Here is a 24934-nt window from a genome sequence, read left to right as displayed (position 1 = left end):
AAGCACATGCGCCATCCCGATATGGAGCGGCTGAAGCATGCTGCCAAGGTTAGTGTAAGGCCGAGTACATTAACTTGGCAAGTGGTTGAAATACGCTGCCCAAGGTAGGTAATGGGGCAGGATGTGCTGTGCATACATTACTTAACTAGTGGTGGTTGATAATGCACTTGCCAAGCACGTGCAGCATCCGGACATGGAGAGGCTGAAACATGCTGCCAAGGTGAGTTGTGTACTTGGCAAGAGATGGAAACTGTAATGTACTTGGTGAGTGGGTGGAACATGTCGCCAAGGTGAGTAATAATGTACTTGGGGAGTGGCTGAAGAACGCTGCCAAGGTGGGTAAGGGCAGGTGGTTTAATCAGGCAGCCAAGTTTAGTAACGCCGCACTACTTACTGCAGTACTGTGCTGTAGTTGGCTATGTGTGCACACGCTAAGTGCCGGGCTAAAAGTCACCGCCAAGCAAGAAAATGGTAATTAGGTAATGTATTGATATGGCTGAATTGACATTTAGCCAAATGTATATTGACAAAGAGCTCTGGATTCGATGCCAGATGGATACAATTTTATTGTAGATCTGATTAATAGTAGATCTATTATTGAAAAGAGTAAATAGTTATAAACATTGTGTATATTTTTAATTCAATTGTGTCTAATCAGACTCCATAATACAGGAAGTCCCGTTTACCGATCTGTTATTTTTATACTTTTTTTTTCAGTTATGTACAAAATTTTAAATGAATAAACAGCTTTTGAGGTGCACTAATTTGCCTAATACAAAATATACTTTTGTAGATCAAAGTAGAAACAAGTGTATCAGGTTTATTTGTATTTGTTTTCCACATCTTCACCATAAATTAGAGACACGTTTTGCTTGTACATTGTCTATGTATGTTTGTTGTGTACACTTCGATATTGGACTTTCTAAAGAGCAGAGCGAGCTGTCAAACTCGTCGTCAACAGCTATGACATAGTATGAATTTGACAGTTCGCTAAGCATTGTATAAATTGTAACTAAACGGGTGTTTCTAGCGTCTCTCCGACCCGAAGCGCTGGAGTCTCCCGCTCAAAACGAACACAGTGCCAAGGGCAAAGAGACGCTCGATTAACTTGAAGGAGTACAACTCGTGCGACTCCGAAACTGATATCTTCCAATCAGACCAGGAAGAGGAACTGGTCAAGCTCCTAGACTATTCGAGCCAAGATGACGATATCTCGCCAAGCATATTTTACGACAGTTGCGAAGAACTCATTGCCTATATAGAAAATTTAATGGTGAACCCGCCAGAACGAGTAATCGATGATGATTTGAACATGAGATACAACATGGCAGCTAGAAATAGCTTATTCGATATGGACTGGCGAGTACTGAAATATGGAGAGAGCATTTTCTTGGGAGAGTTAAGGAAATTGATAGATCTGTGTGCAGATTGCTTCAAGAAAGCGGAAAACAGAAGGAAGCGTAATGAAAGGGAAATAGAAATCGTTACGTCTGATTTGGATACAGAAATGAAGAGATTATCACAAGTTGTAGAGGATTTAGATTGGCAAGACACGGTCAATGAAAACATGACGACGAAGATAAGCACAATTCAAACGATAATAACGAAAAAATCTAAACAGGAAAAGCCGAAATTGAAAAACCCAGTGTTCAAAGTTAAGAAAGTTAAGCCGGTCAATTTAATTATCAATTTGGATAAAACACCTGAAATCAAGTCGGTTGAACCTTACAAATCGCCTGAAAAAACTCCGGAAAATAGCCCGAAATCGCCGGCACTAAGCAACGGAGTTAGTACGATAAATAGAAAAGAGTTTTGGAGTTTGTTTAAAAATGACACGGAATGGTGGAAGGCCCTCGCTCAGAGGAATTTGGAAAAGATGGAAGAAACTAGACGTGAACTAGAGAGATTTAGTGGTCACGAACTAGTTTTGGGTGAAATTCAAAATGAATTGGACAGATATGAGAAGGAAAAGCACACTTTACGCACGTTTATCGAAGAGGTTGACTTATCAAAAACAATTAACAAAGATCTCGAATACAATAAAAAATATGAAGATATTGTGCTAAATTTGATTGATTTCGCCAAAAAAGACTTTGTGTTCAAAGGTTTCGATCCGTTAATAGTAAGATTAAATGAACTATCTAACATAGAAATAGAAAGGAGAAAGAAGAATATTCAAATAGAAGACATATTGAATATCACCAATATAGATATAACGAAATATACATACGAAGAGTTGTGTATACTAGAAAAGCGATACAAAGAATTGATAAGGAAGTACAAAACTCATACACAAGATAAAGAGAACGTTACACCCGAACGTGAAACAGAAAATAAATCAAGACCACCTACATTTCATAAAAATGTCATTCTTAACGTGCATTCTAGTCAAAATATAACGCGAAACATAAACCAATATACATCTAACTCAAATGAAAACACACTCAAAAGAAACAAGAATAGAGATGAAAATTCGAAAAATAACTTGGAAATCTTGGACATAACACGCACGTACCCGTTAGAGTACTACGCGAATAACTGGTGGACGATCTACGAAGACATAGTGAAGAATCGGGAACGCCAATTCGGCAGTATAGACAACTGGTGGGAATTCTATGAAGCTGTTCTAAATAGAAAGGACACAAGCGCCGAGGACTTGAAGCGACTGCGTGAAATAATGAAATACAGAAGCTTGAGGCGGTCAAGGCCGAATAGTCGAATGGAGGAGCAGTTAAAGATGCTAGATGACGTGGATAACACCAAGTTCCGTGAGAGCGAAGCGGTGGCGACGAGCGGCAACGAATCGGTCAGAGTCTTGTGATGTACATTAACCGCCCGCTGGCCGCTCAGAGCACATCTAACACGCAGCACGCAATGGATAGCGCATGGTGTGGAACGGATCATTGTTGTTTCGTGGTGTTTTTGTCGTGTGCGGAAATGTTTAAGTCCTCATATCGCATGGTACAGGTTTCTGACTAAAAAGGCACATAACTCTTTCATGAGACGTGGCTTTTTTTTTGACCTAATCCTAAAACTTTTAAATTTCAATTCATCTAATATTTAAGGATATTTTTGGGGTCATGTTTTTCATTGTTTGAGTCTATTTTTTATGAAGCTCGTGCCTCGGGGACTTGAATATTTCCAGCAAATCATGTCACCGTCGTCATTTCACAAAGAATCATCACGCCAAGTGTCGCATCAGCACCGCCTTATTGTGGCTTCTCACCTATTTATATATTATTCATAGGGTCATATCATCTATTTTTGCGTATCTTTGTATCATTAATAGATTTATATCTAATATTTTAATGACTTGTCAAAAAACGCATTTTAGAGATGAAATAACAGATTAGTATTGTCGTAGTTTAACTGTGTTTTTCTAGAGATTTACGTCGAATTGTCATAAGTTTAGATTATATAACATTCATACAATCATGGTATCCCGGTCTTTCATTGTGTGTAACAAAGCCAAAAGCTTTCATGTATAACCGACTTCACAAAAGGAGGTTTCACTTGCGTTAGCTTCGAAAGTCCAATATTGAAAAAAAAATACAGGCGGCTGGAAATTTGTCTTATCTATCTGTTTATATATGGTTGAAAGCTTGTGGGTTTCTGGCATGAGCTTTTCGCACTTGGGTGTTTATTTTTTATTTTATTTTTTGTTTGTTTATCTTTTTATTTATTTTATTTTAATCATCTTAAGTGGTAGCGCTTGAGAGAATCATACTCACGCTCATATTTACAATTGGCTTTAGCTTTGGCCCCGATTGGCTACTGTGGTAATCATTCAAAATTATTAACCAAAATTTTCTTAAATTCGTGAGTAATTCAGATGGTGGTTTCCTAAATTGCAACGTAACGAATACTTCTGGGAGGTTTCTAAAGATGGAAAAAGTAATATTTTTTTTAATATCTCTCTTTAACAAGAGTTAGGAGAAAAGAGAAGTTTTGCAAGGAATCTTGTTATAATCAGAACGTAATTGCAATGAACAATATAAATCTAGCAGTAAGAAGAACCTATCTTAGAATCCAGAAGTATTCGTTACGTCACACTATTCTTATCTATTATACTGATACACGAAGCTATAACTCCGTTTCCATGGCAACCAGGTGATGGTGACGAACGTGACGTCACTGCTGAAGACGGTGAAGGCGGTGGAAGACGAGCATACGAGGGGAACAAGGGCTTTGGAGTCAACTATAGAAGCTATCTCGCAGGAGATCGAGGTAGGTGGTGTAGAATGTTGTAGAATTTTGCCAATGGTGTTTTATTGGAATGTTTAGTATGTAATATTTTAGTTTTATATTTTAAAAGACTTTTTCTGCAGAATTTCACTTTTGTTTTTTAGGATACATTCTATCTAATATTGACAATATTCTTCCTTTTAATAATTTGTTTAAAATTTCTGGGGCATTATTAATAACTTACGTGTGTTTGTGTTTCGATTTGTTTCGGGGCGTTTCTTTTAGTTTTTCTCCAAACCTTTAAGATAGCTTGTTTAACATTCGGCACATTATTTCGCACTATACAATACCTTTATATTTATTTTACTCTTGCTACGTATTCTTTATCACTCTCCTGTTGTGCTGCTTCGCTGTGTATAATGTCTCTGTTTAAGGACACTGTCCTTTCAAACTACACTATATCTCTTTCCCCTGCGACAGGTGCTAATGTACCCAGCTCGCCTGGTCTGGTGTCACACAATATTTGTCCCACGTTGCCGGCAGATGCTATTGTCCCCCACCTACTCTACATTACCCCCTCTCTGCGACAGGTGCTAATGTACCCAACCCGCCTGATCTGGTGTCACACAATATTTTTCCCACGTTGCGGGCGGATGCTATTGTCCCCCACCTACTCTACATTACCCCGTTCTCTGCGACAGGTGCTAATGTACCCAACCCGCCTGATCTGGTGTCACACAATATTTTTCCCACGTTGCCGGCAGATGCTATTGTCCCCCACCTACTCTACATTACCCCGTTCTCTGCGACAGGTGCTAATGTCCCCCACTCCCCCCACGGGCAGCGGTTCTGCCGAAGAGCTGGTGCGTTGCACGCGGCTGATGACCGCAGCCACAGCCCGGGCGGTGGCCGCCGGGGGCACGGGCGGAGCCGCGGGGCAGGAGCAGCTCACAGCAGCCGCTAACCTGGGCAGGAAGACCGTGCTCGACATGCTGGCTGCGGCCAAGGTGAGCATTCAATGATAACATTTATTTATTTATATTTTAGGAGAATATACAACTGTATTCTTAAAAAGTAGTCAGATAATATAATAATCACAATAAGCCATTTACAGATTCTCACGACTAACATACTTACACGGCTAAAATAACATTTCTAAATATATATTTAATAGATAGATAAAGAAAATCCCGCATAGTTCCCGTTCCCGTGGGATTTCCGGCATTGCGTCATTTTCCCGGGATAAAAAGTAGCCTACGTCTTTTCTCGGGAATCAAAATATCTCCATACTAAATTTCATGAATATTGGTTCAGTAGTTTAGGCGTGATTGAGTAACAGACAGACGGACAGAGTTACTTTCGCATTAATAATATTAGTATGGAATTTACATATAATAAAATCGTAGGTAAGTCAAAACTTTTTATAAATTTATGGCGTATCTTCAGTAGATACTGAAGCTAAAAATATAGTTTTTAGAATTTTTGTCTTTTTTTTTTATTCAAAAATGGTTCAGGCATTTGACCGCGATCTCGCCTGATGTTAAGCGCAGATGCGGTAAAATTGGTTAGTATGCCTGATCAGAGGAGTATAGCCTATTCATTCTTTTCTTAAATAAATCCAAATTACCACCACTATTTAAAAAAAAATCAAAAGCACTCTTAAAGACGATTGAAATGTCCATAAAATTACAATATATATACTATTTCGTCACTAGAGCGCAGCACACGCAGCGGAAAGCGACGAACTGCGCACGCGCACGTTGGAAAGCACACGCGCAGCTGCAGAAGCGTATCGTGCGCTGCTCAGTGCGTTACTTAGTGCACCTGCAAGCAAAGCCGCGTTGCCCGATCTGTCTAGAAATGTCGCTCATGCTGTCGCGGATATGTTGGCGGCCGCTGAGCTGCTTAAAGGTGAGTGGGGGGGGGGGGAATACACGGTTATTATGTTAGGGTACGAAATATTAACAACTCAGGATCGGGATCGGGCCGCTCGGGGCTCAATGGGTTAACGAGTAATTTCATATTTTTGTATTCGAAACACTCGTATACGTTTTTCTACTGATCCTTATTGTCTTTAAAACACCTAGCAATTTATATACAAACACTATAATTTCTACAAAATTTGTACTTGGTCCTTCGAAATCTGACCCTTAAAGAAATACACGATTTGAATGGTCCTTCGAGCCAGATCGATCCTTTCATTTGTTCATTCAAATAGAATATTCTAAATATTAAGTTCCGATTGAGTACACCTACAGTTTGTCCATGATCCTTCGAGTAAAATGCTAATAGTAACCGGATCCTACAAACAATCTAACCATTACAATATTTTCTTATTTCTAGATATACCCACAATTTCTCCACAATTTTGATTTACACACCCTTGGTCCTTCGAGTCGGATCCTACCAAACAATCTTACCTATTTTAATGCAATTTTTTCATACTATTATTTGAACCAGGTTCGGACTGGGTGGACCCAGCAGACCCGACCGTGATCGCGGAACAGGAGCTGCTCGGAGCAGCCGCCTCTATAGACGCGGCCGCGAGGAAACTGGACAAGCTCAGGCCGAGGATTGTGCCGAATACACAGGTGTGTTTTTGTTGTATTTTTTTGTTGTAAATGTGTTTAGAAATTAAAGATTTTTATCAATTGAATCAAACACTAGAAAATACAATGTGTTCTTTGTTCTTGTTTAAATTGTTGTAAAATGTGTCATCTATGTGTGTAATCTATTCTTTTTTAAATGTGAATGTATTCGTTATAATTGTTTGTTAAATTGTTCTACGTGTGCAATGTCTGCTATGAATGTCTTTGTAATGTATTCTTTAAAATATGTGTTAAATTGTGTATAAATACAGAGCAATAATAGGTTATGTATAAAAACATTACTTAGTAGATTTATTACAATAATTTAGTAATATTATACCTTTTCAATAAGAACTGACTAAAATTTTGCAAGTTAACATTCGAGTATTCGCAAATCGCAGACGATTAGTTTACTTTAAATCATTGAGAAGAAATACCGTAATATGAAAAGAAGAACAGAAGATAGAAGAGGAAAGAAGAATTAGTGTCACGCGTCGGTGAGATATGTTTGATATTCTTGGTTGTTTATTTGTGTATCAGCCAGGAATCAAACATATTACACATCGACCGTGTCCCGTTCTACATGTTAACAAGAGAAGTTGTTGTAAAGAAGAGTTGAGAAGAAAATGGAAGAGAAGATTAATGTGCACGCTAGATTTTATACTATTTATAATTACCAATTTAATTAATTGTTGTGTATTGTTCAAACTCAAAACATTTATTCATTCAACTTCAGAAGCGCTTATCGTCGAAATAAATAATTCGATATTAACCACTTGTTTGGAAAGCAGTTTTTAAGAAACTCTGTAATTTTCTACTCTTACTTCCAATCTTCGACTTTTTGGTGTAAAAAGAAGACTGCATTCTTCTATATTATTTCTTTCTTAATACTTATCTTTAAAATGAACAATATCTCTCTCAGGAAACGGACGAAACACTGAACTTTGACGAGATGATCCTGGAGGCCGCTAAATCGATCATAGCGGCCACTTCCGCTCTAGTTCGCGCAGCTTCCGCCGCGCAGAGGGAGCTTATCGATCAGGTAACTTATTGTAGATCACTTAAATATACTTCGATATTCAGATTAAACAAAAATTTATTTGCTTAGAAGGGTTGAGCGTAAAGAATATCTTATTCATGACAGTTTTTTGAGATGGTAATGATTCATTTGATAATACTTTATTCGAAATTAACCGTCGATACCTATCCTCGTGGTTTTTATTTTTCCTATCTCCCAATGTTTTCAAATATTAGGTTGCTGTTTTGCGTAACAAAGAGAAGCGACTTTACTTTTTCTCTTTCTCTTTTTATATAAATAACGGGTTTTAACTGTCATTAAAGTTAAATAACTAGCTTTATAACCGTTTTTCCAACCCATTATTTTATTATATCTTAATATAGATGATTTTATTACATATTATTAATTAATTTGTCTAATTTCACCATAATTTCCAGGGCAAAGTGGCCCGCCGCCCCACATCGTCATCGGACGACGGCCAATGGTCTGAGGGACTCGTATCGGCCGCTAGACTCGTAGCTGCAGCTGCGCATGCGCTGGTCGAAGCTGCTAATGCTCTTGTACAGGTGAGTGTACAGACAGACATACATACATGCATACCTAGATGGACGCAGATAAACTTACATGCTCACACACACAAATACAAATATGGATGTATATTTACACACAGAACGCTCGCAAACACATAAACACGCATTATGTACACGCACGCTAAATCACTGTGTCCGTATTTCAACGACTTCAAATTATCTGCTTACCTAACTTGCTTTATACTGATTTTTATGTTATTTTAAATTGATTTAATTCCTCAGGGCGCGGCATCAGAAGAGCGTCTTATATCTAGCGCGAGGCAAGTGGCCTCGTCCACCGCACAACTGCTCGTCGCTTGTAAGGTGAGATTGTGTGTTTATTTATTTTATTGCGTTGTTTGTATGTAAAAATGGGGAAATGAGGGTAGGAATTTATTAAGATGTTGTTGTTTATATAAATTTTATAAAATTTATTAAATGTTGTTGTTTGTATGAGAATTAGGGTAGAAATTTGTTTCCTTAGAGATGAAGTTGGAGCATGAAGTTTTTCACAAATTTTATAATTATGATCAGCCAAGTAAGACCGATAAAACAAAAATCATTAAAATCTGTTCAGCAGCTCTTGAGTTATAAGTGTCGTAACTTTATGTTATACATATATCTGGCCTATGGATATATCTGGATGTCAAATGTTTTGGCTACTAATATTAAAAACGCGAAAGCGTCTCTATTTGCGTATTTTCTACTTTTTCACGCATAGACAGCTGATCGAATCTATGTGAAATTTGAAACACATATATATCTTTTAGACTTTTTAACCCTTACAATTTTTAGCCTTTAAATTTGAACATGTAAAAATATATTGGTGTGCAATGGATTATATGAATTTGAATTTGAATTTGAATTGAATTTTTAACCTATATAATCCCCGATCCCCACCCGGGGCAAATATTTGTGTGATGAACATAGATGTTTGCTCTGTGTCTGGGTGTTAATTATTTATTTAAAATTATATGTGTATGTTTATCAGCCATCTGGTTTCCATAACACAAGCGAAAGCTTAGTACGGGATCAGATCGTGCCGTGTGTGAAAATAGTCCCGAAATATTTATATTTATTTATTTATAATATGTGCGTGCGCAGGTGAAAGCCGATCCGTCCGGCGAGTCGACCCGTCGGCTGCAGTCGGCCGGCGCCGAAGTGATCCGATCGACGGATAACTTGGTGCGGGCCGCCAGAGACGCGATACACTGCGACGACGAGAGGTCGCTCGTGCTGAACAGGCGCATGGTGGGGGGGATCGCGCAGGAGATCGACGCCAGGTGAGTGGGGGGAGGGGGAGTTTACGCAAAATACTCATTTGTCGAGTCAAAAACGATTCTTATGATGTCTATCAACTAGAGTCACTCGAACCACAAAAATGAGTTCAATCAAAATTATGTCCGAGTGGTAATTCATTGAAATGAACACCCTCATTAGAAAACTCTGCCTAATTCACCCGTAGGCAGAGTTTTTTAATGTTTAACCTTTGTTGTTTATTGTATGCCAATGAAGAACATTTTTGTCCATGATAGAATTGCATCATCACTACATAGTATTTCTTAATAGATAGAGTGATTCAAGAGGAAGGTTTTAGTATATAATTTATTAGGTTTTAGACAAAGCGGGCGAAGCCGCGGGCGGTAAACTAGTTACACTATAAAATACTCTACTTTAACTTTTTACTTTTTTACTTGAAAGAAAAAAAATTTTCAAGTTAAAAAAGTGTCGCTGCATAATAAATTATTATTAAAACTTGTGTTATTTCAAACCATCGCAGCATAAAGTTAACTATAAATAAAATATCACTACAGTAAATGCTAACAAAAACTCTACATAACAAATATTATACAACATACAACAATTTTTTACCAAACTCCTACAGATCTGAGGTCCTGCGCATAGAGAAAGAGCTAGAGGAAGCACGTGGTCGCCTCACCGCCATCAGACAGGCGAAGTACAAGCTACGCGGCGATACTTCCGGTGACGAGACGGACACTGACCACGATGGTCACGGTCACGGGAACAGGTGAGCGACCACGACGTGTTGTGGTCATGACTATTTGAAAAACATGACCGTGATGATAAAATTGTTTAAGTTAAGTAAGATGAGCGTGAGTTAATTATATTTTTAAAAACATAATGAAAGTTTTAGTTAAATGCAGTATTACTTATTTAGGTATTTTTAATTGCTTTTTTTAACATGGTATAAAGATGCTCTTTTTCATACCAACTACATTTGAAAATAAATGCTCACAATCGATCCATCCGTTCCAGATTCAAATCGCCAACATCAAGCTTCGCGAACACAACGTACAGTCCGAACAGCACGTACAGCGCTCACAACACGACACAACACACGTCGTTCAACACGACACAACACGCGTCATACAACACGACACAGCACAGCGCTAACCTCTCTCAAACACTGGGCTCGCCGGGTTATGGGCTAACTTCACCGGGTCACAGTCAGAATTCGGTCGGTCACGGTCAGAATTCAGCCGGTCACGGTCAGATCCCGTCGCCCGGTCACCACAACGGTTACGCAAAAGAGACGGAGCACAAAAGTGCACAGAGTCCGTCCTTCTCTAGCTTCCGACCGGATGATACGCCGAAGCAAAATTACGAGGGTTTCACTACACGGTAAGTTGAACTAAGTTAGGTATAGGGGGAGGGGGGGGGCAAGTTAAAGTTAACTTTGATATTCGATAGTTGATTTAAATTCAAATGTTAAATGATTTTGTTTCTTTCGAGAGAATATAATAATTAAAATTAAAATGTGATTAAAAAAGCATTAATGATTGATATTTTATAGTTTTTTTATTGAGTTTGGTCTGAAAAACGATAAAAATCGAAGGACCACTTTAATATTATTAAAAGGACTTAAATGGGTTTTTAGATTACTTTGCAAATCACTGAACTTTTTTAAGTAACGTTTTTTAGTAAATTAATAACTAGTAAACTAAAAAGACTGAAACAGACTGTCCAAAAAACCTAGATACTAGATGTAATATTTAACATGATCTAATCTATTTTCTGCTTCTCTTACACGCTGCTGGATTTTAGATAATATTTACTTACTTTAATAATAATTTTTAAATATATTTACTTGTTAACGTTCGAACTACGATGTGCCTTTATGTACTTATGATATGTGCCTATTAGATACGATGTATGAATTATTGTGTTACTTATTTACAAAATATTGAATATCTTTGTTACTGTCGTGGTCGAATCTTGTGGAAAAATAAAAAAAAATGTTTAAAATTATTATAATTATCTGATATGTAAGGAAAAAATAAAAAAAAAAATATAAAAAAATCAAGTTTCGTGCTATTTTCCACAGGATTCTCGAAAAAAAATGATGTACAAATTATTATATTTTTCCCGAAGACGAGTCAATGATGCATAAAAAGTGTGATATTCAATGTTACAAAATTAAAAAAAAAATCAAATTTATATAAAATGTATTCTGTATTAAGATTACTATAGCCATGTACTCGCTATAGATATTGCATGAGCTTAAAGCGTCGGAAGATTATCGAATTGGTCTAATGATGTGCCTTTTTTGATGAAATCGAAATAGAGCGATAGATGTCTTTTATACCCTCCATTTTTCCGCCGTTTTGATATACACTTACATCGACTATTCGTTATTTGAAAAAGTTTTATAACTTGCATTAAAAATAGATTTTTAAATATTAAAAAAAATTGAGGCACGTCATTGGTCAATTCAAGGATCCATAAAGAACAGCTATAACATGCTTCTCTATTGACTGGGTATTGTGGTTATTGTGAAACAGATTTTTAAGAACTATTCGAAAATAAATTTATAAAAATATTATATTTGTAAACTCTTTGGTACTCCAAATTGTAAAAAGCGTACAAAGTAAGGTAGTTGTCGAAATTTTTTGCGGTAAAAATCTTAAAAATCTGCCGATAAATGTGTTTCTATTATACTTGGAAAACTCCGCTTCCGTTTATATCAATAATAAGAAACTGCGTAGATGATGTATAATCTGAGACGCACAATTTTAGAAGGATATAAAATTGTATAAATATGCCATATAAAAAGACAACTTCTTTAAAATACCAAAAGAACCAATCTCAGATTATGAAGCATCATCGTCTCTACGGTATTTTCAAATAATATCTTATTTACAGAGAAAAAACTACGAGTAATGACAGAACGATGAGAAACGAGTAAGTCGTCCATGTGAACGAAGCAAATGCATTTTTACAGGCTTTCAATTGTTATGTCATTGTAAATTACGCAGCTTGATCCCGCTCGCGTTTTTTTTTTGAGCAAAACACATCGTTCTGTACATAAAAAGCGTATAACCGTTGTTTTTGTAAACGAATTTGTTACTGTCTACTTCTACTGCAACATGCTAGTAACCCCTCGCTGCATCTATGTGCGACATGTCGACGTTTTATATGATTATTTTAATATTTAACGCCTTATTCGGTGGCAATGCTCTTATTGTTTTGTGCGAAATTATTCGAGCATTGCAAATCGGTATAATCTTAATATGCATAGATATAGCCTTATTAATAATTACATATTAACAAAATAATGCCTCAGTTACGGGTTGTTTGACTGCATTACTTATCTTTAACTTTACTTTCTCATAGGAATTGTACCGTTTACTAATTTCTACATCTCATAACAAGAGACTCGCAGTCACGCAGCCGGTAACTGCTCGTAAATTTTGTTAATGCGTAACGTAGCCGTAGCCACTAACAGTTGTTTCTGCGCATGCGGGTGTCTAATGTAACATAGGACGAGCATGACAGAGGAAACGGTTGTCGTCAAGTCGTTGCGCCTGCCGGAAGTGAGGACAGCCCGGCTGGTGCAGGGGGAGGGGGGGGAGATGAGAACAGGCCGGTTGGTGCCCGAGGGGGGGGAGGTGGTGAGCTACCGCCGCGAGAGGGCCCCGCCACCGCCGCCCAGGCGAATCTCGCTCCTAAAGTATGAGGACAACGGTTCATAATTGGGTTCGTCTATCTCTCTACTCGCACCGGGGGTAGGTCATCGCACATTTCATACCGAATCAACAGAAACAGTTTGACGACAATCAAGGTTTTGAACGGTAACGGTCTTGTTGGTGTTGAGTTTGGTTCGTTTGCTTCTAATTCTAATTAATAGCGACTAACGTGCGGTTTGGCAATTTTGTAGATGTTAACGTAACACGCCCTTTGCCGTTCCGCGCCGTTGAGTGTTGCCTCTTATTTACATTCGTGGTCAATAAACGCATGGCATGCTGGTGTCGGCTTTCATACCTCTTCCTTCGGTTATGGGTTAACTTTTAAAAAACTAACACCCGACTAATCGACCGTGGTGGTTTCAGTTACGAGACCCGCCTGTACGACACGCCGCGTCCCGTCAACGAATATTACTCTAAAACGGATGAGCAAAGGCAATATGAGAGCAATCAGTACTATAAGGAAGAGAAATACGGTTACGATGCGCCCAAAGTGACAGCGCCCATGAGTCCCAAGTTTAACGCGCGCGATCTTCCCAAAACTCCAACTTTCTTTGACGATAAAGAACCAATATACTCTACTCTAAGGAAATCTAAGTCGCCGTTAGACGGTATCGGACAGACGTTCAGCGAACACCACAAGTCGACTGAAGCTATTCCCGGTGGTACGAAACATTCAGAATTCTCGGTCAAAAGCGAGTCGTACCAGAGCTACCCTAAAACGGAATACATCAAAACGGAAACGCGACAAGACGTCAAATCTCCATTCGCCACATCCACGCCCGCTAAAACAGACAAGGACTTCAAAGATTTCAAACATATGGACATGGTGAAAGTGCCCACACCGGACTTCGACAGGATGTCATCTCCGTACGGCAAAGATGTGCACAGCTACGGTGGCCCGAATTTCCTCGAGGAAACGACCACCGAAGTAAAAGATATACCGAACGGCACGCAGAAGATAACCACCACCAAGATTTACAGCTCATCGCCAGTGAATTTAACGAGCACAAGCACTAAATACGAGCCGATCAAGCTGGAAGGCATAGATGAGCTGTCGAAATTCGATAACGACTCACGCTACAGCACGCTAGACTCTCGATTCAACACGCTCGAGTCGAAAATGAGTTCTGACACAAGTCGATCCTTTATGCGACCTTCAGAGTTCACATCAACTGATTATCAGACAAGCAGCATGAAAGTAAAGAAACCGTCAGATCTAGTGAAGGAAATCGATAGTCTAGATAAAAAATTCTCGAAGCAAACGATCACCTCAGAGACGATAGAGCGCAAGTCGGTGATGACCAGCTCGCACAAGTCGGAGACCAGCTCCACGGTCACCAAGAAGTTTGGCAACTTTTAAGGTTTGATAACTTTTGCTTGTGTGTGTGTGTGTGCACGTTTGCATCCTCCAGTGATAATTCGGCTGCCAAAAACACTGTATATGTTGTACTTATGTAATCGGCAATTAATAGAATTGTAAATTTTTATGTAATCACAGAGCCTTTTAGACTTAAGGAAAGCGGTGCTAAATTATTCTTTCTCTATATACGGCCGAGATTTTCCGGCTTATGAAAATTTTATTTATAAAGATGTGTTGATATTTTAATCGAGTTGAAATTCACAAAGTGCTATCTCTCAAGCAGAGACCTTAAAGATGCCTTAAAGATTTTTCTATTCACAAATAATTTATTGGATTTTTGAAGTGTTTAAATTGTAGTTGTTTAAAGCCGATGTGCCATTTGTCGTTTGATGTGTGCCTTGCATGTAACATGATGAAATCTCGCTAATTATGCGCGTGGCTACCTCCGATATATTATACTGATAACCTGTAGTAAGAGCCGTGTTAGTTTACATTTAACAGATATGAATAAAAATTAAAATGACATAGAAATTGACCTTTGCATGTAAAAGTGACTGTATAAAAATTGTAAAATTATATTATTTGTTTTTAAATTTACGTTTCAATAATTTGAGACACGAATTTATGCCAATTTTATAAAGAAACAGTACAAAAAGAGCAGCTATTTATTTATCGTAATCTATATTCACGACTCTGTACTACAAGGTTATAGCATTTAGTCTGTTTGTACACAATGTTCTACCATTTACTAGAACATTTTCAATCAATGCACATTTTCTATTAAACAATTTTGACTCTTATGTCAATGTGATAAAGTTCATTTTTGAATTTATATTGTAATAAGCAGTTCAAAAGTGAACTCTATTTGCATAGACATAAGAGTCATGTTGGTTTAACAATGTATTTTATTTAGGTATATGTACGCGTAGCTCGATATTAGTGCCATAGAGATTGTATTTAATAATGTAATATTATTAATAAAATATTTAACAGGCGTAGTGATTGACGGTGCAATTATTAATAATTTCTAACATATTGTGTTTATTTTTAACAAAAAGGTATGTATTGTTGTTTGTTAATTAACTGGCTAAACAAATTAAGTAGATAAAAGTATAAAGAATAGACCATAAAGAAAGTTTTTTTTTTCTTTTTATATTAAAATGTATTTTTAAATACCTTGTACAAAACATACCGGCCGAATTGACAACCTTCCACTTTTATTTGATGTCGGTTACAATGATACTTTGACAATGACTTGTTATTTTACACTATTGGTCCATCCGTTCCCAATAAAAAATTAACATATATAAATATTTATATTGACTATGGTCTATTCTCTATGCATGATATAGTAGTTGTAGAATTAACACAAAAAGCACAGATATATAATATATTTGTTAATATTTCTTTTATAGCAAGTTGGGATCTCGCCCTCAACGCTCGTGCGACGTGTCCGCGTAAATTTTATATAAGAGTTATATGTATTTACAATACTAAGGTGCCTTAACTATATGCGGCTTTTTTGTATTTATTTTTATTTTTGAAGTGAAACTTCTTTATCGGGGTTGGAAAAAAATTTAGTGTATTTTTTCATTACGCGTGACATTTTTCCGTTTCGCGCCATCTTTTTCTTATCCCTACCACGCGTGATTCGATGTATTTCTGTAAAGTTGCATATAGTACATTATTTTTTTGAAAAATAAGGCCATAAAGAAGTTTCACTTCTTACGTAGGATAGTGATGCCCATGTGAGCTAACGTCCACTGAAGGTAAACAACACCAATGTAATTGATTATATATTTTATAACCATATAAATAAATGTATTTAAAAATGTACTAGATATTGTACTAAGATTGACATTTATGTTTTAATATATTATAAGTCATATATTGTATTGTTCAATGTAATTTTGATAACTTATAACCAATAGTCATACGCTAGATTTAAGTATATTAATCTCATATAACGATAAGCCAAATAAATGATTTGTTTTGATATATAAGTGATACTAATGAGTACATGTTATTTTTTATTTTGAGATTTTAATAATCGTCGGTAGCTGTAGTGGTAGCGACATTTATGTGTAATTTATATGTAATAAACTGTGTAACTCAAAGTACTTGTTTTTTATTTCCTCTCCTCTTCCTTACATACATATTCTGAGAAAGTATCGATATTCTGTGATAACGCTAAGGTTTTTAATGGACCTTAGCTCTTTTATTCTGTAATTTTAAGTCTAGTAAGATATGAAGACATTACACACTATTGATTATTTTTAATTAGGTAGGTACACTATTACCACAATATGAACCAAAACATAATGAACTATCCATATTATTAATATTATAAATGCGAATGTAACTCTGTCTGTCTGTTACTCAATCACGCCTTAACTACTGAACCAATTTTCATGTAATTTGGTATAGAGATATTTTGATACCCGAGAAAGGACATAGGATAGGTTTTTTCCCGGAAATCCTACGGCAACGGGTTTTCTTTGAAAACGCGGGCGGAAAGCTAGTAGTCTATAAGTCATCAAAATTGGTCAATTGATTTTAGTATAACCTGTTTCCTGACTTATACCACATCTTCGTTCTTACATCTCCATCCATTTGTAGGCATAAAAATTAGCAATTTCTTAAACACTATGGAATACAATTTTTTGTACAGTAAATATATTTTAGAGGTATTTAAAGAATTATGTTTTCTGAATATGTAGCGCTGCTTTTAGACTTACAGTCTTAATATATCTTGCACCATTTCTGATATATATAATACTTGTATACGTAGTATATTATTATTAGTCTGTGATAATAAAAAAAAAAAAAATAAAATAAAAATATCTTTATTGAGTACAAAAATTAATACAGTCCAATTACAGTGTGGCTCTGTCTTCCTAGCTAGGAAAATCCTGTGTTAAGGAAGACAGTTCCTTCCCAGAGAACATGTTCAGTACAAAACAAAGATTACATTAAAAAAAAACAGAGAAAGTAGAAAAAAAAACATATAATAAATACAGCTGCGCGTTTACAATTTTTTACAAGTATAGTGTGTGAGTTTGTTAGTGTGAGTGTGTGTGTGTGTGTTTGTTAATGTGTGTGCTTGTGCATGTGAGTGTTGTGTGTTTGTGCATGTTATATTATTGACATCTATCCATTATTAATTATGAGCTGCTCTATTTCATCATAGTCATAATTGTCAAGCCATTTAATGACCGCTTTTTTAAATAAACTGTTATTTAAATTCCTAACTTTCTGGGTCCTACTTATAATATTGTAAAACTTAGGGGCAGCAAAATGAAAAAATCTTTTAGCAAACCTACTATTAGTACGCGGCATAGGGAATCGGTCTCTTCTTTTATTAACACTCAGTGAGGCTGGAACTGTCTGTGTATGGTATCGTCGTAGGATTTCCTTTAAATATATTTTCCGTACGCTTAATAAGTTTGAATCCTTAAATAGCTTTGTAGTGGGATATCTGAATGGTAATTTTAGTGCTACTTTAATAATTGCCCTCTGAACTCGTTCGACATGAATAAGGTGGGACTTAGCCATGCCTCCCCATGCACATATGCAATAGTTTAAGAGGCTTTCTATTAGTGCCTTGTATGTTAGTAAAACGGTTTTTTTATATTTTACTACTGCTCTTAGATTTTTAAATATATAGATCATCCTTCGTAATCGCGTTACTAGATAAGAGGCCTGAACATCCCATTTTAAGTGACTGTCTACCTGTATACCTAAGTATTTGGTGTGCTCGACTCGAAGTAGTTTCTCGCAATTGCAAGTGATCTGCAATCTGGGAATCCTATTGCATGGGAAGGTATGAATTTTTATTTCAAAATCAGGTGAAGGAGAGAGAGTTTTACTCTTAGAAAAGCAGATATAAGTAGTTTTTTTAGTATTTAAAGATAGTAAATTATCCTCAAGCCATGTTGTCACGGAAGCGAGCCCTCTCTCCACAATCTGTCTGAGCTTGAGCCAATCTTTATCATAGAACAAGATAACAGTATCATCCGCGAAAGTAACAATATCTGCGTTATTTATTTTTAACTCACATAAGGGATTGATATAAATTAAAAACAGGATAGGAGCTATAGTACTGCCTTGCGGAGTACCATAAGAACATGTAGAATGATTACTCATCGATCCCTCTACTTTGACACATTGGACTCTATCACTTAGATAATCCTGAAACCACTTTAAGACATTGCCACGCACTCCTATGTTCTGGAGTTTACACAAAAGAATAGGTATGCTCACTGTATCGAATGCCTTTTGAAGGTCAAGGAAAATACCTAAACATTTATTGCCTCGGTCCAGGTTATGTGTGATACAGTGAGTGAGTTTGAGGATAGCGTCTTGGGTCGAGAGTTTACTACGAAATCCAAACTGATTTTTAGAAATAATGTTATTGGCATCTAGAAATTTTATCAATCGGGTTGAAACCACTTTTTCTAGTATCTTAGAGATACTAGATAAAAGGGAAATTGGCCGGTAATTACATGGTAGGGTCTTTTCTCCTGATTTATATATCGGAACAACAACTGCTTTCTTTAAAATTTTAGGGAATTGGCCCGTGCTTATGCTTAAGTTGCAAAGGTAGCTAATAGGTTCAGAAAGAATATCAACATGGTTATATAACACAGATGAGCTTATACCGTCTAGGCCTGCCGAAGCACTTTTCTTCATTGAGATAATTATATTAGCAATTTCTTTAGCGTCAGTGGGGATTAAAGCCATGGAATTAATCGGTCCATTAAAATGTGTAGCTTTAGTAGAGAGATCCGCGACAGTTTTATTGATTGTAGTTAAGATATTGTTAGCCAAATTTGATCCCACATTCGTGAAATATTCATTAACGGAGTCTAATGATTCTGTGTGCGTATTTTTTAAATTCAACAGGTCAATAGCTGAATTGTTACATCGTTTTAGATTACATAATTCTTTGATAGTTTCCCATGTACCTTTGATATTTTTTGCGTTAAGTCTAAATTTATTTTGGAAGTAGAGTTCTTTCTGTGATTTAATAATGTTATTGCATGTATTTCTGTACTTTGTATAGCGGTTTCTAAGTACTATATCGTTCGGTGTCTTGTTAGATTTTTTGTGTAGTACGTCCCTTTTCCGAATTGATCTAAGAATTCCCGAGGTTATCCATGGTTTTAGTATCTGCTTTCGTTTAGGGATATTCTTAACTGTAGAACTAGTATTAATTGCTTTTTGTAAGCAACTAATTAATATGGATGCAGCAACATCAGGATCAGTTAGTTCAAAAAAGTTAGAATGCAACCAGGTCTTTTGGTTAAGGGCTTCCTTAAGCAGGCGTATATTTATTTTTGAAGAAGGAATGACATGATTATTATATGATTCGAGATCTTGAACGTAAAGCAATATAGGTTTATGGTCGGATATTTCAGGAAGAATGACGGTACGGCATGTTTTTGTGGACTTTATCATAAAATGATCCAAACAGGCTAGCAGCCGTGTAGGACGATTAATGCCTACTTTGAGTCCGTGTGCAGCTATTATATTTAAATATTCGTTAACGTGTGGCGTGATACTATTCTGGATAATATCAAGATTTATGTCACCCGTAAGAATAATATTTTTTGTTTTTGTTTGCTCCAGTATACATACGAGAGAATTAAGAAAGTTAGATGGATTAACGAAGCTAGGAGGTCTATAACAACAAATAATACTATATGAGTTTTTAATATATAAAATCAGACAGTTTCCATCCTGGAAAAGAGGTTCAGTGTAAGTACATCCTAGGTTTTCCTTTACATATGCAACAATGCCGTCATTTTGATTGAATGATTTTTTTGTATGAAACATATTATATGATTGAAGCAGCGGGGGAGAACTGTTAGCATCTGTCCAGGTTTCGGTTAGGACAATGATATCAATTGTCATATTCATAGTTGATAGACTTGATACAAGATAGTCAAAGTTGCAGTTAATACTCCTGATATTAGCGCATAGTACCGATATTCCTTGCGTAGCATGATATTCAATTAGATAGGGACATTCAGAGTATGTATTTGCATTTTGACACGTGATATTAAGGCTTTCGGTTATATCAGATTCTAAATTATCACTTAAAGTATTGAATTTTGTTGTAAAGTTTAAACAATTGTGCTGTTAGGAGAAATATATAAGCAATTTCAATTATAAAATTCAACCGCCTTACAATAAATAAGAGTTGTGACTTAATAATTTTAACTAAGTTTAGGAACCGCAAAATTAAATGATCGAGTTTTAAAAATATTATTGGATAGATTATTAATTGTAACATTCCGTAATACAATATTATTTTGTTAGAAAATTTTAGCGAAATAAGCGATCGTTGAAAATTTTGTAAAACAAAACGTGCAATATTAATCATTATTTGTGTGTGTGGAGTATGTGTTATGTTGTTTTGAGTGTTTTTTAAATCACAAAGTAAAAGAATGTACTTTAAATTGAGCGTGTAAAGTTTGTAATTCTTGTAAACTGTTATGTAAATTGTTGAGTAAATTACAATTATTTTTATATGTTTTTTATAAGAAAAATAGAAAAAAATTATAACTAATTTTAGCTTAACATCTAGTCACTTCTTAAGTTTTAATTGGTTCAATAATTGGTCTTCGTTTTTTACCAAAATATAAGATGCGCCTTCCTTCTTCCGGAGAAAAACTCTATCGTTACTCATCCAACAGAAATGATATTGCTCTGACTTTGCAAATTCCCTTGCTAGGAAAAACAATCGTCTATCTTTTGGGGTGAGATATTCTGAGGCGAACAATGGTTTCGATTTACCGTTAATACCTAAATTACAGCTATTTAACTTTTGCGATGGGTTAATTTTATTAAATTTCTTGATAGCGTCTATTACCGTATTTCTGGATAATGTATTTGTAAATTCGATGATCAAGGTTGAGTCAGCAGAGTCTCTCTTGCTCGGCAGACGAAAAGCATCACGTACATTCTTCTGTTCGTTTTCTAATCCAAGATGACACAATAAATTGGATGCAATCGAGAACAGGTCCTTTTTCTTTTCGTTTATCTGTTTGGGGAGTTTTCGTATTTCTATACTTGTCTTACGTGAAATTCTCTGCAGTAAGTCGATATTTTCCTCTATTATACCTATTTTGAGGTTGACACTATTAAATTCAGACTTTATAGATTCAATTTTAGATGTGAGTTCATTTATTTGTTCGTTTGTAAAATTCAATGAATTTTCTATGTCCTTATTTGTGTGCTGGACATTAGTAATTTTAGTGTCCATTAGTGAAATACGCTTTTCAATGGACTCTAAACGACTATTCTGCCTTTCGGACAAATCGGAGAATAATTTCGTGAGCATATCTCGCATATCAGTTTTAAAATTTATCATTTCATCGGACTTGTCGCCCGACAATCTACGCCTTTTTTCGCTCCTTAAGGTAATATTATTTTCATCATCGCCTGCCGTAGTGCATAGTTGTGAGTCAGATAATGTTCTATAACTTGTCGGTGGTGATCGATGCATTTTTGAGTTGAGGGTAGATAAAAAACTTCTTGACAATAGAATGGCGGGCTTTACTCATGCGCCTTCGATAGATCGATCGTAAGTAAGCGGTGAATGAAGTCCGATGATGACTCAGTGCAAGGTGCGTAGCAAGCGCAGCAGGAGTGAAAAGGATAGCGTATATAAACTTGTACTCACAGTTGCGATCTTATCTTGTGTACCAGGAGACTATGAGCCGCAAAGAGCTCGGTTTACGAACGTAGCTGCACGTTTGAATCTCTTTCGCTTGCTGTTGTCCTATTATTATCGGTGTAATTTTTTAAGTTTATGCATTTAAATTAAACAAATAATAAGCAACAAAATACACGACTGTTGTGAATCGATCCAAGAGGGGAAGGGATAATACCTAATGATTGATTGCAAGCTTCTCGAATGCCTTTGAAGGGTGACAGATTATGTTTTTATAACTAGCGGACCGCTGTATATATAGTTATATTTATAGAAATAAGGTTAAAGTTGCAAAATTTGATTTAGATAATATTTTATACACATTTTGCTAGCCTTTCCTGCGTGAGGTTTTCTTTATAAAAATCTAGATTTACACTTTGACATACTATAATAACTCTGTCTATAAGAGATTCTCAGACCCTAGGCTATAAGCACACAAAATTTCACTAAAATCAATCATAATCATTCTCAATCGAATTCGATATTTGGAACGAATAAACCGATTTTGATAGGATTTCCAATATAAGATACGGCATCTAAGAGAGGTCAATATATTAAGATGTTTTTTTTAAATTCTCTTACGTGTGTATCATTGTGTAAACGTTGTAATGGCTGAAACAATTTTGATGAGATTTTCATTAGAAGGTAGGGCATCTTAGTTATCCAAACAATAACAAATGAGTTTTTTTTTCTAAATTCTCCAATGTAATTGTGTAAACTTTGAAATGGCTGAACCGATTTTGATGAGATTTTCAATAGAAGATAAGGCAACATAGTATGTAACACATCCAATAAAAACAAAATTATCAATGTTTCTGTTTTTTTGTGATTGTTGTCTAATGTTTGGAACGGCTGAACCGATTTCGATGAGATTCTCATAAAAAGACAGGTCATCATAGTTATCTAACCTTCAATTTATCAAAACACTCACGAATAATTACGTGATCATAACTATATCACAGAAAGGAAAAAGGTACCAATATAACAACATTGTTGGCGCTTTTTTACTACATCTAACTACATGTGTAATAATATACTGCCGATTCAAAATCGCTTCTAAATAAATTCGGTTGAATGAATAGGTAAAAGTTTAAGAAATAAAAATTTACCTAACTCTATCATCGATAGATCCTAAATGACAAATGGTACAACTACGTGAGAGTGTTACGATGGAAAATGCTTGATTAATTATTTTTATATGGACAATACAATTATTTGGCTTGTGTGTACCTAATCAAAGAAAGGTTTGTGTGTAATCATCATGAAATTTAAAGTGTGGATGCGAAACCAATTGGAAAGAGCGAGTCACTCTCTGCTATTTGTTACTATACTAACGATTGCTTAGCAATAGATCCTAGTGCATTTAACAACTCTAAGCTGGGTTGCACCATGTTACTTCAGAATAACAAACATGTTAAAAGTAACGGTTAGGGAAAATATGAGTTGCACGATTTGCCAATTTTATAGAGGACGGACGTCATGATTCACCAACTATTACCGCTCACGGGTTAAAGCTATTGCTAATGTTAAATTACTGTCAGAGGCGGCAAATAGAAAATGAGACATTTGACTTGAGACTTTGATAACTTTAAAAATACGCTGCAGCTGGTGCAACCCATTTCGCTGTCACTGTTAAAGTTACCGTTACTGTTAAAATTGACATTAACCTTAAATATGGTGCATAAGGTGCATACAAATTACAAGTCACTTTAAATACTTTTTTAATGATCTGCAATAATCATACACACCACATTTTTTCCAATTAGAGTAACTGCGTATGTATTAGATCTAAAATAAATTAAATGAGAGTCTGTCGGTTTTCTTTAGCATTTTCTTTTTTCTTCTAAAGGTCGCAATGGTGTGATTTTTTTTGTATGGAAATTATTGATTCTAGATACTTTTGACCATGCGGGTGAATAGCCTTGCTATTTTAATTTTTTTTTTTTCAAGTCTGTTCAATTATTTTGGTGAAGATTGAAGATTCTGATTATTACGGTTTTTTTAAATGACTGTGTATTTATTACTAGATATATATTTTTTTCTACATTTTGGATTTGGACAAATAAGCTGTAAATAAATCGGATTAAATAGGTAATCAGCTAAGAAATCCTGAGCTTGCTTGTTTTAAAATTAGAAGGGTTAATAAAAACACAAAATACTCATCACATATTTATTACAATATAAACAAATAACAAAAAAAAGTTTTGCAAACAGTAGAAAATCATAGAAAAGACCAGTAGCAAAAATTTTCAGACATTTTCACAATGACAGAATAAACCATGAATTTCTATTTTAATTTTAATTAAATATTATTCGGTCATTGTGAAAAATGTCCTTCATTATAAAAATGCGGAATGTTAGGTAGTACAATTTGTGTGAAAAAAAATGCATTTTGCTTTGGTGAATTTAATTTATCAACACAAAAGATATTTTTTGAATAAATTTACATAAGTATATTTAACATTTAAACTGTATTCATTTCACTAAAGTATACATAAAAATAATT

The 24934-nt window shown here is 35.6% G+C and overlaps 1 protein-coding gene across 1 annotated transcript in view; it reads left to right on the top strand.

The window, feature by feature from the left end:
* LOC123704091 (talin-2) overlaps window positions 1–16328 on the top strand; it is an 89510-nt gene extending 73182 nt beyond the window's left edge. The window contains exons 52-66 of the mRNA XM_045652358.1: window positions 1031–2806; window positions 4111–4227; window positions 4998–5192; window positions 5901–6096; window positions 6646–6776; window positions 7696–7815; window positions 8229–8357; window positions 8604–8684; window positions 9465–9643; window positions 10246–10389; window positions 10638–11003; window positions 12525–12563; window positions 13144–13332; window positions 13712–14709; window positions 16124–16328. Coding sequence (XP_045508314.1) covers window positions 1031–2806; window positions 4111–4227; window positions 4998–5192; window positions 5901–6096; window positions 6646–6776; window positions 7696–7815; window positions 8229–8357; window positions 8604–8684; window positions 9465–9643; window positions 10246–10389; window positions 10638–11003; window positions 12525–12563; window positions 13144–13332; window positions 13712–14708 — 4659 coding nt within the window. The 3' untranslated portion in view covers window position 14709; window positions 16124–16328. The remainder of the gene's footprint in view (window positions 1–1030; window positions 2807–4110; window positions 4228–4997; window positions 5193–5900; window positions 6097–6645; window positions 6777–7695; window positions 7816–8228; window positions 8358–8603; window positions 8685–9464; window positions 9644–10245; window positions 10390–10637; window positions 11004–12524; window positions 12564–13143; window positions 13333–13711; window positions 14710–16123) is intronic.
* Window positions 16329–24934: the final 8606 nt, after the last annotated feature.

The sequence above is a fragment of the Colias croceus genome, chromosome 28 (assembly GCF_905220415.1).
Source record: "Colias croceus chromosome 28, ilColCroc2.1".
NCBI lineage: Eukaryota > Metazoa > Arthropoda > Insecta > Lepidoptera > Pieridae > Colias > Colias croceus.
The sequence above is the reverse complement of the archived record's forward strand: the minus strand, read 5'-3'. Positions and strand labels throughout refer to the sequence as shown.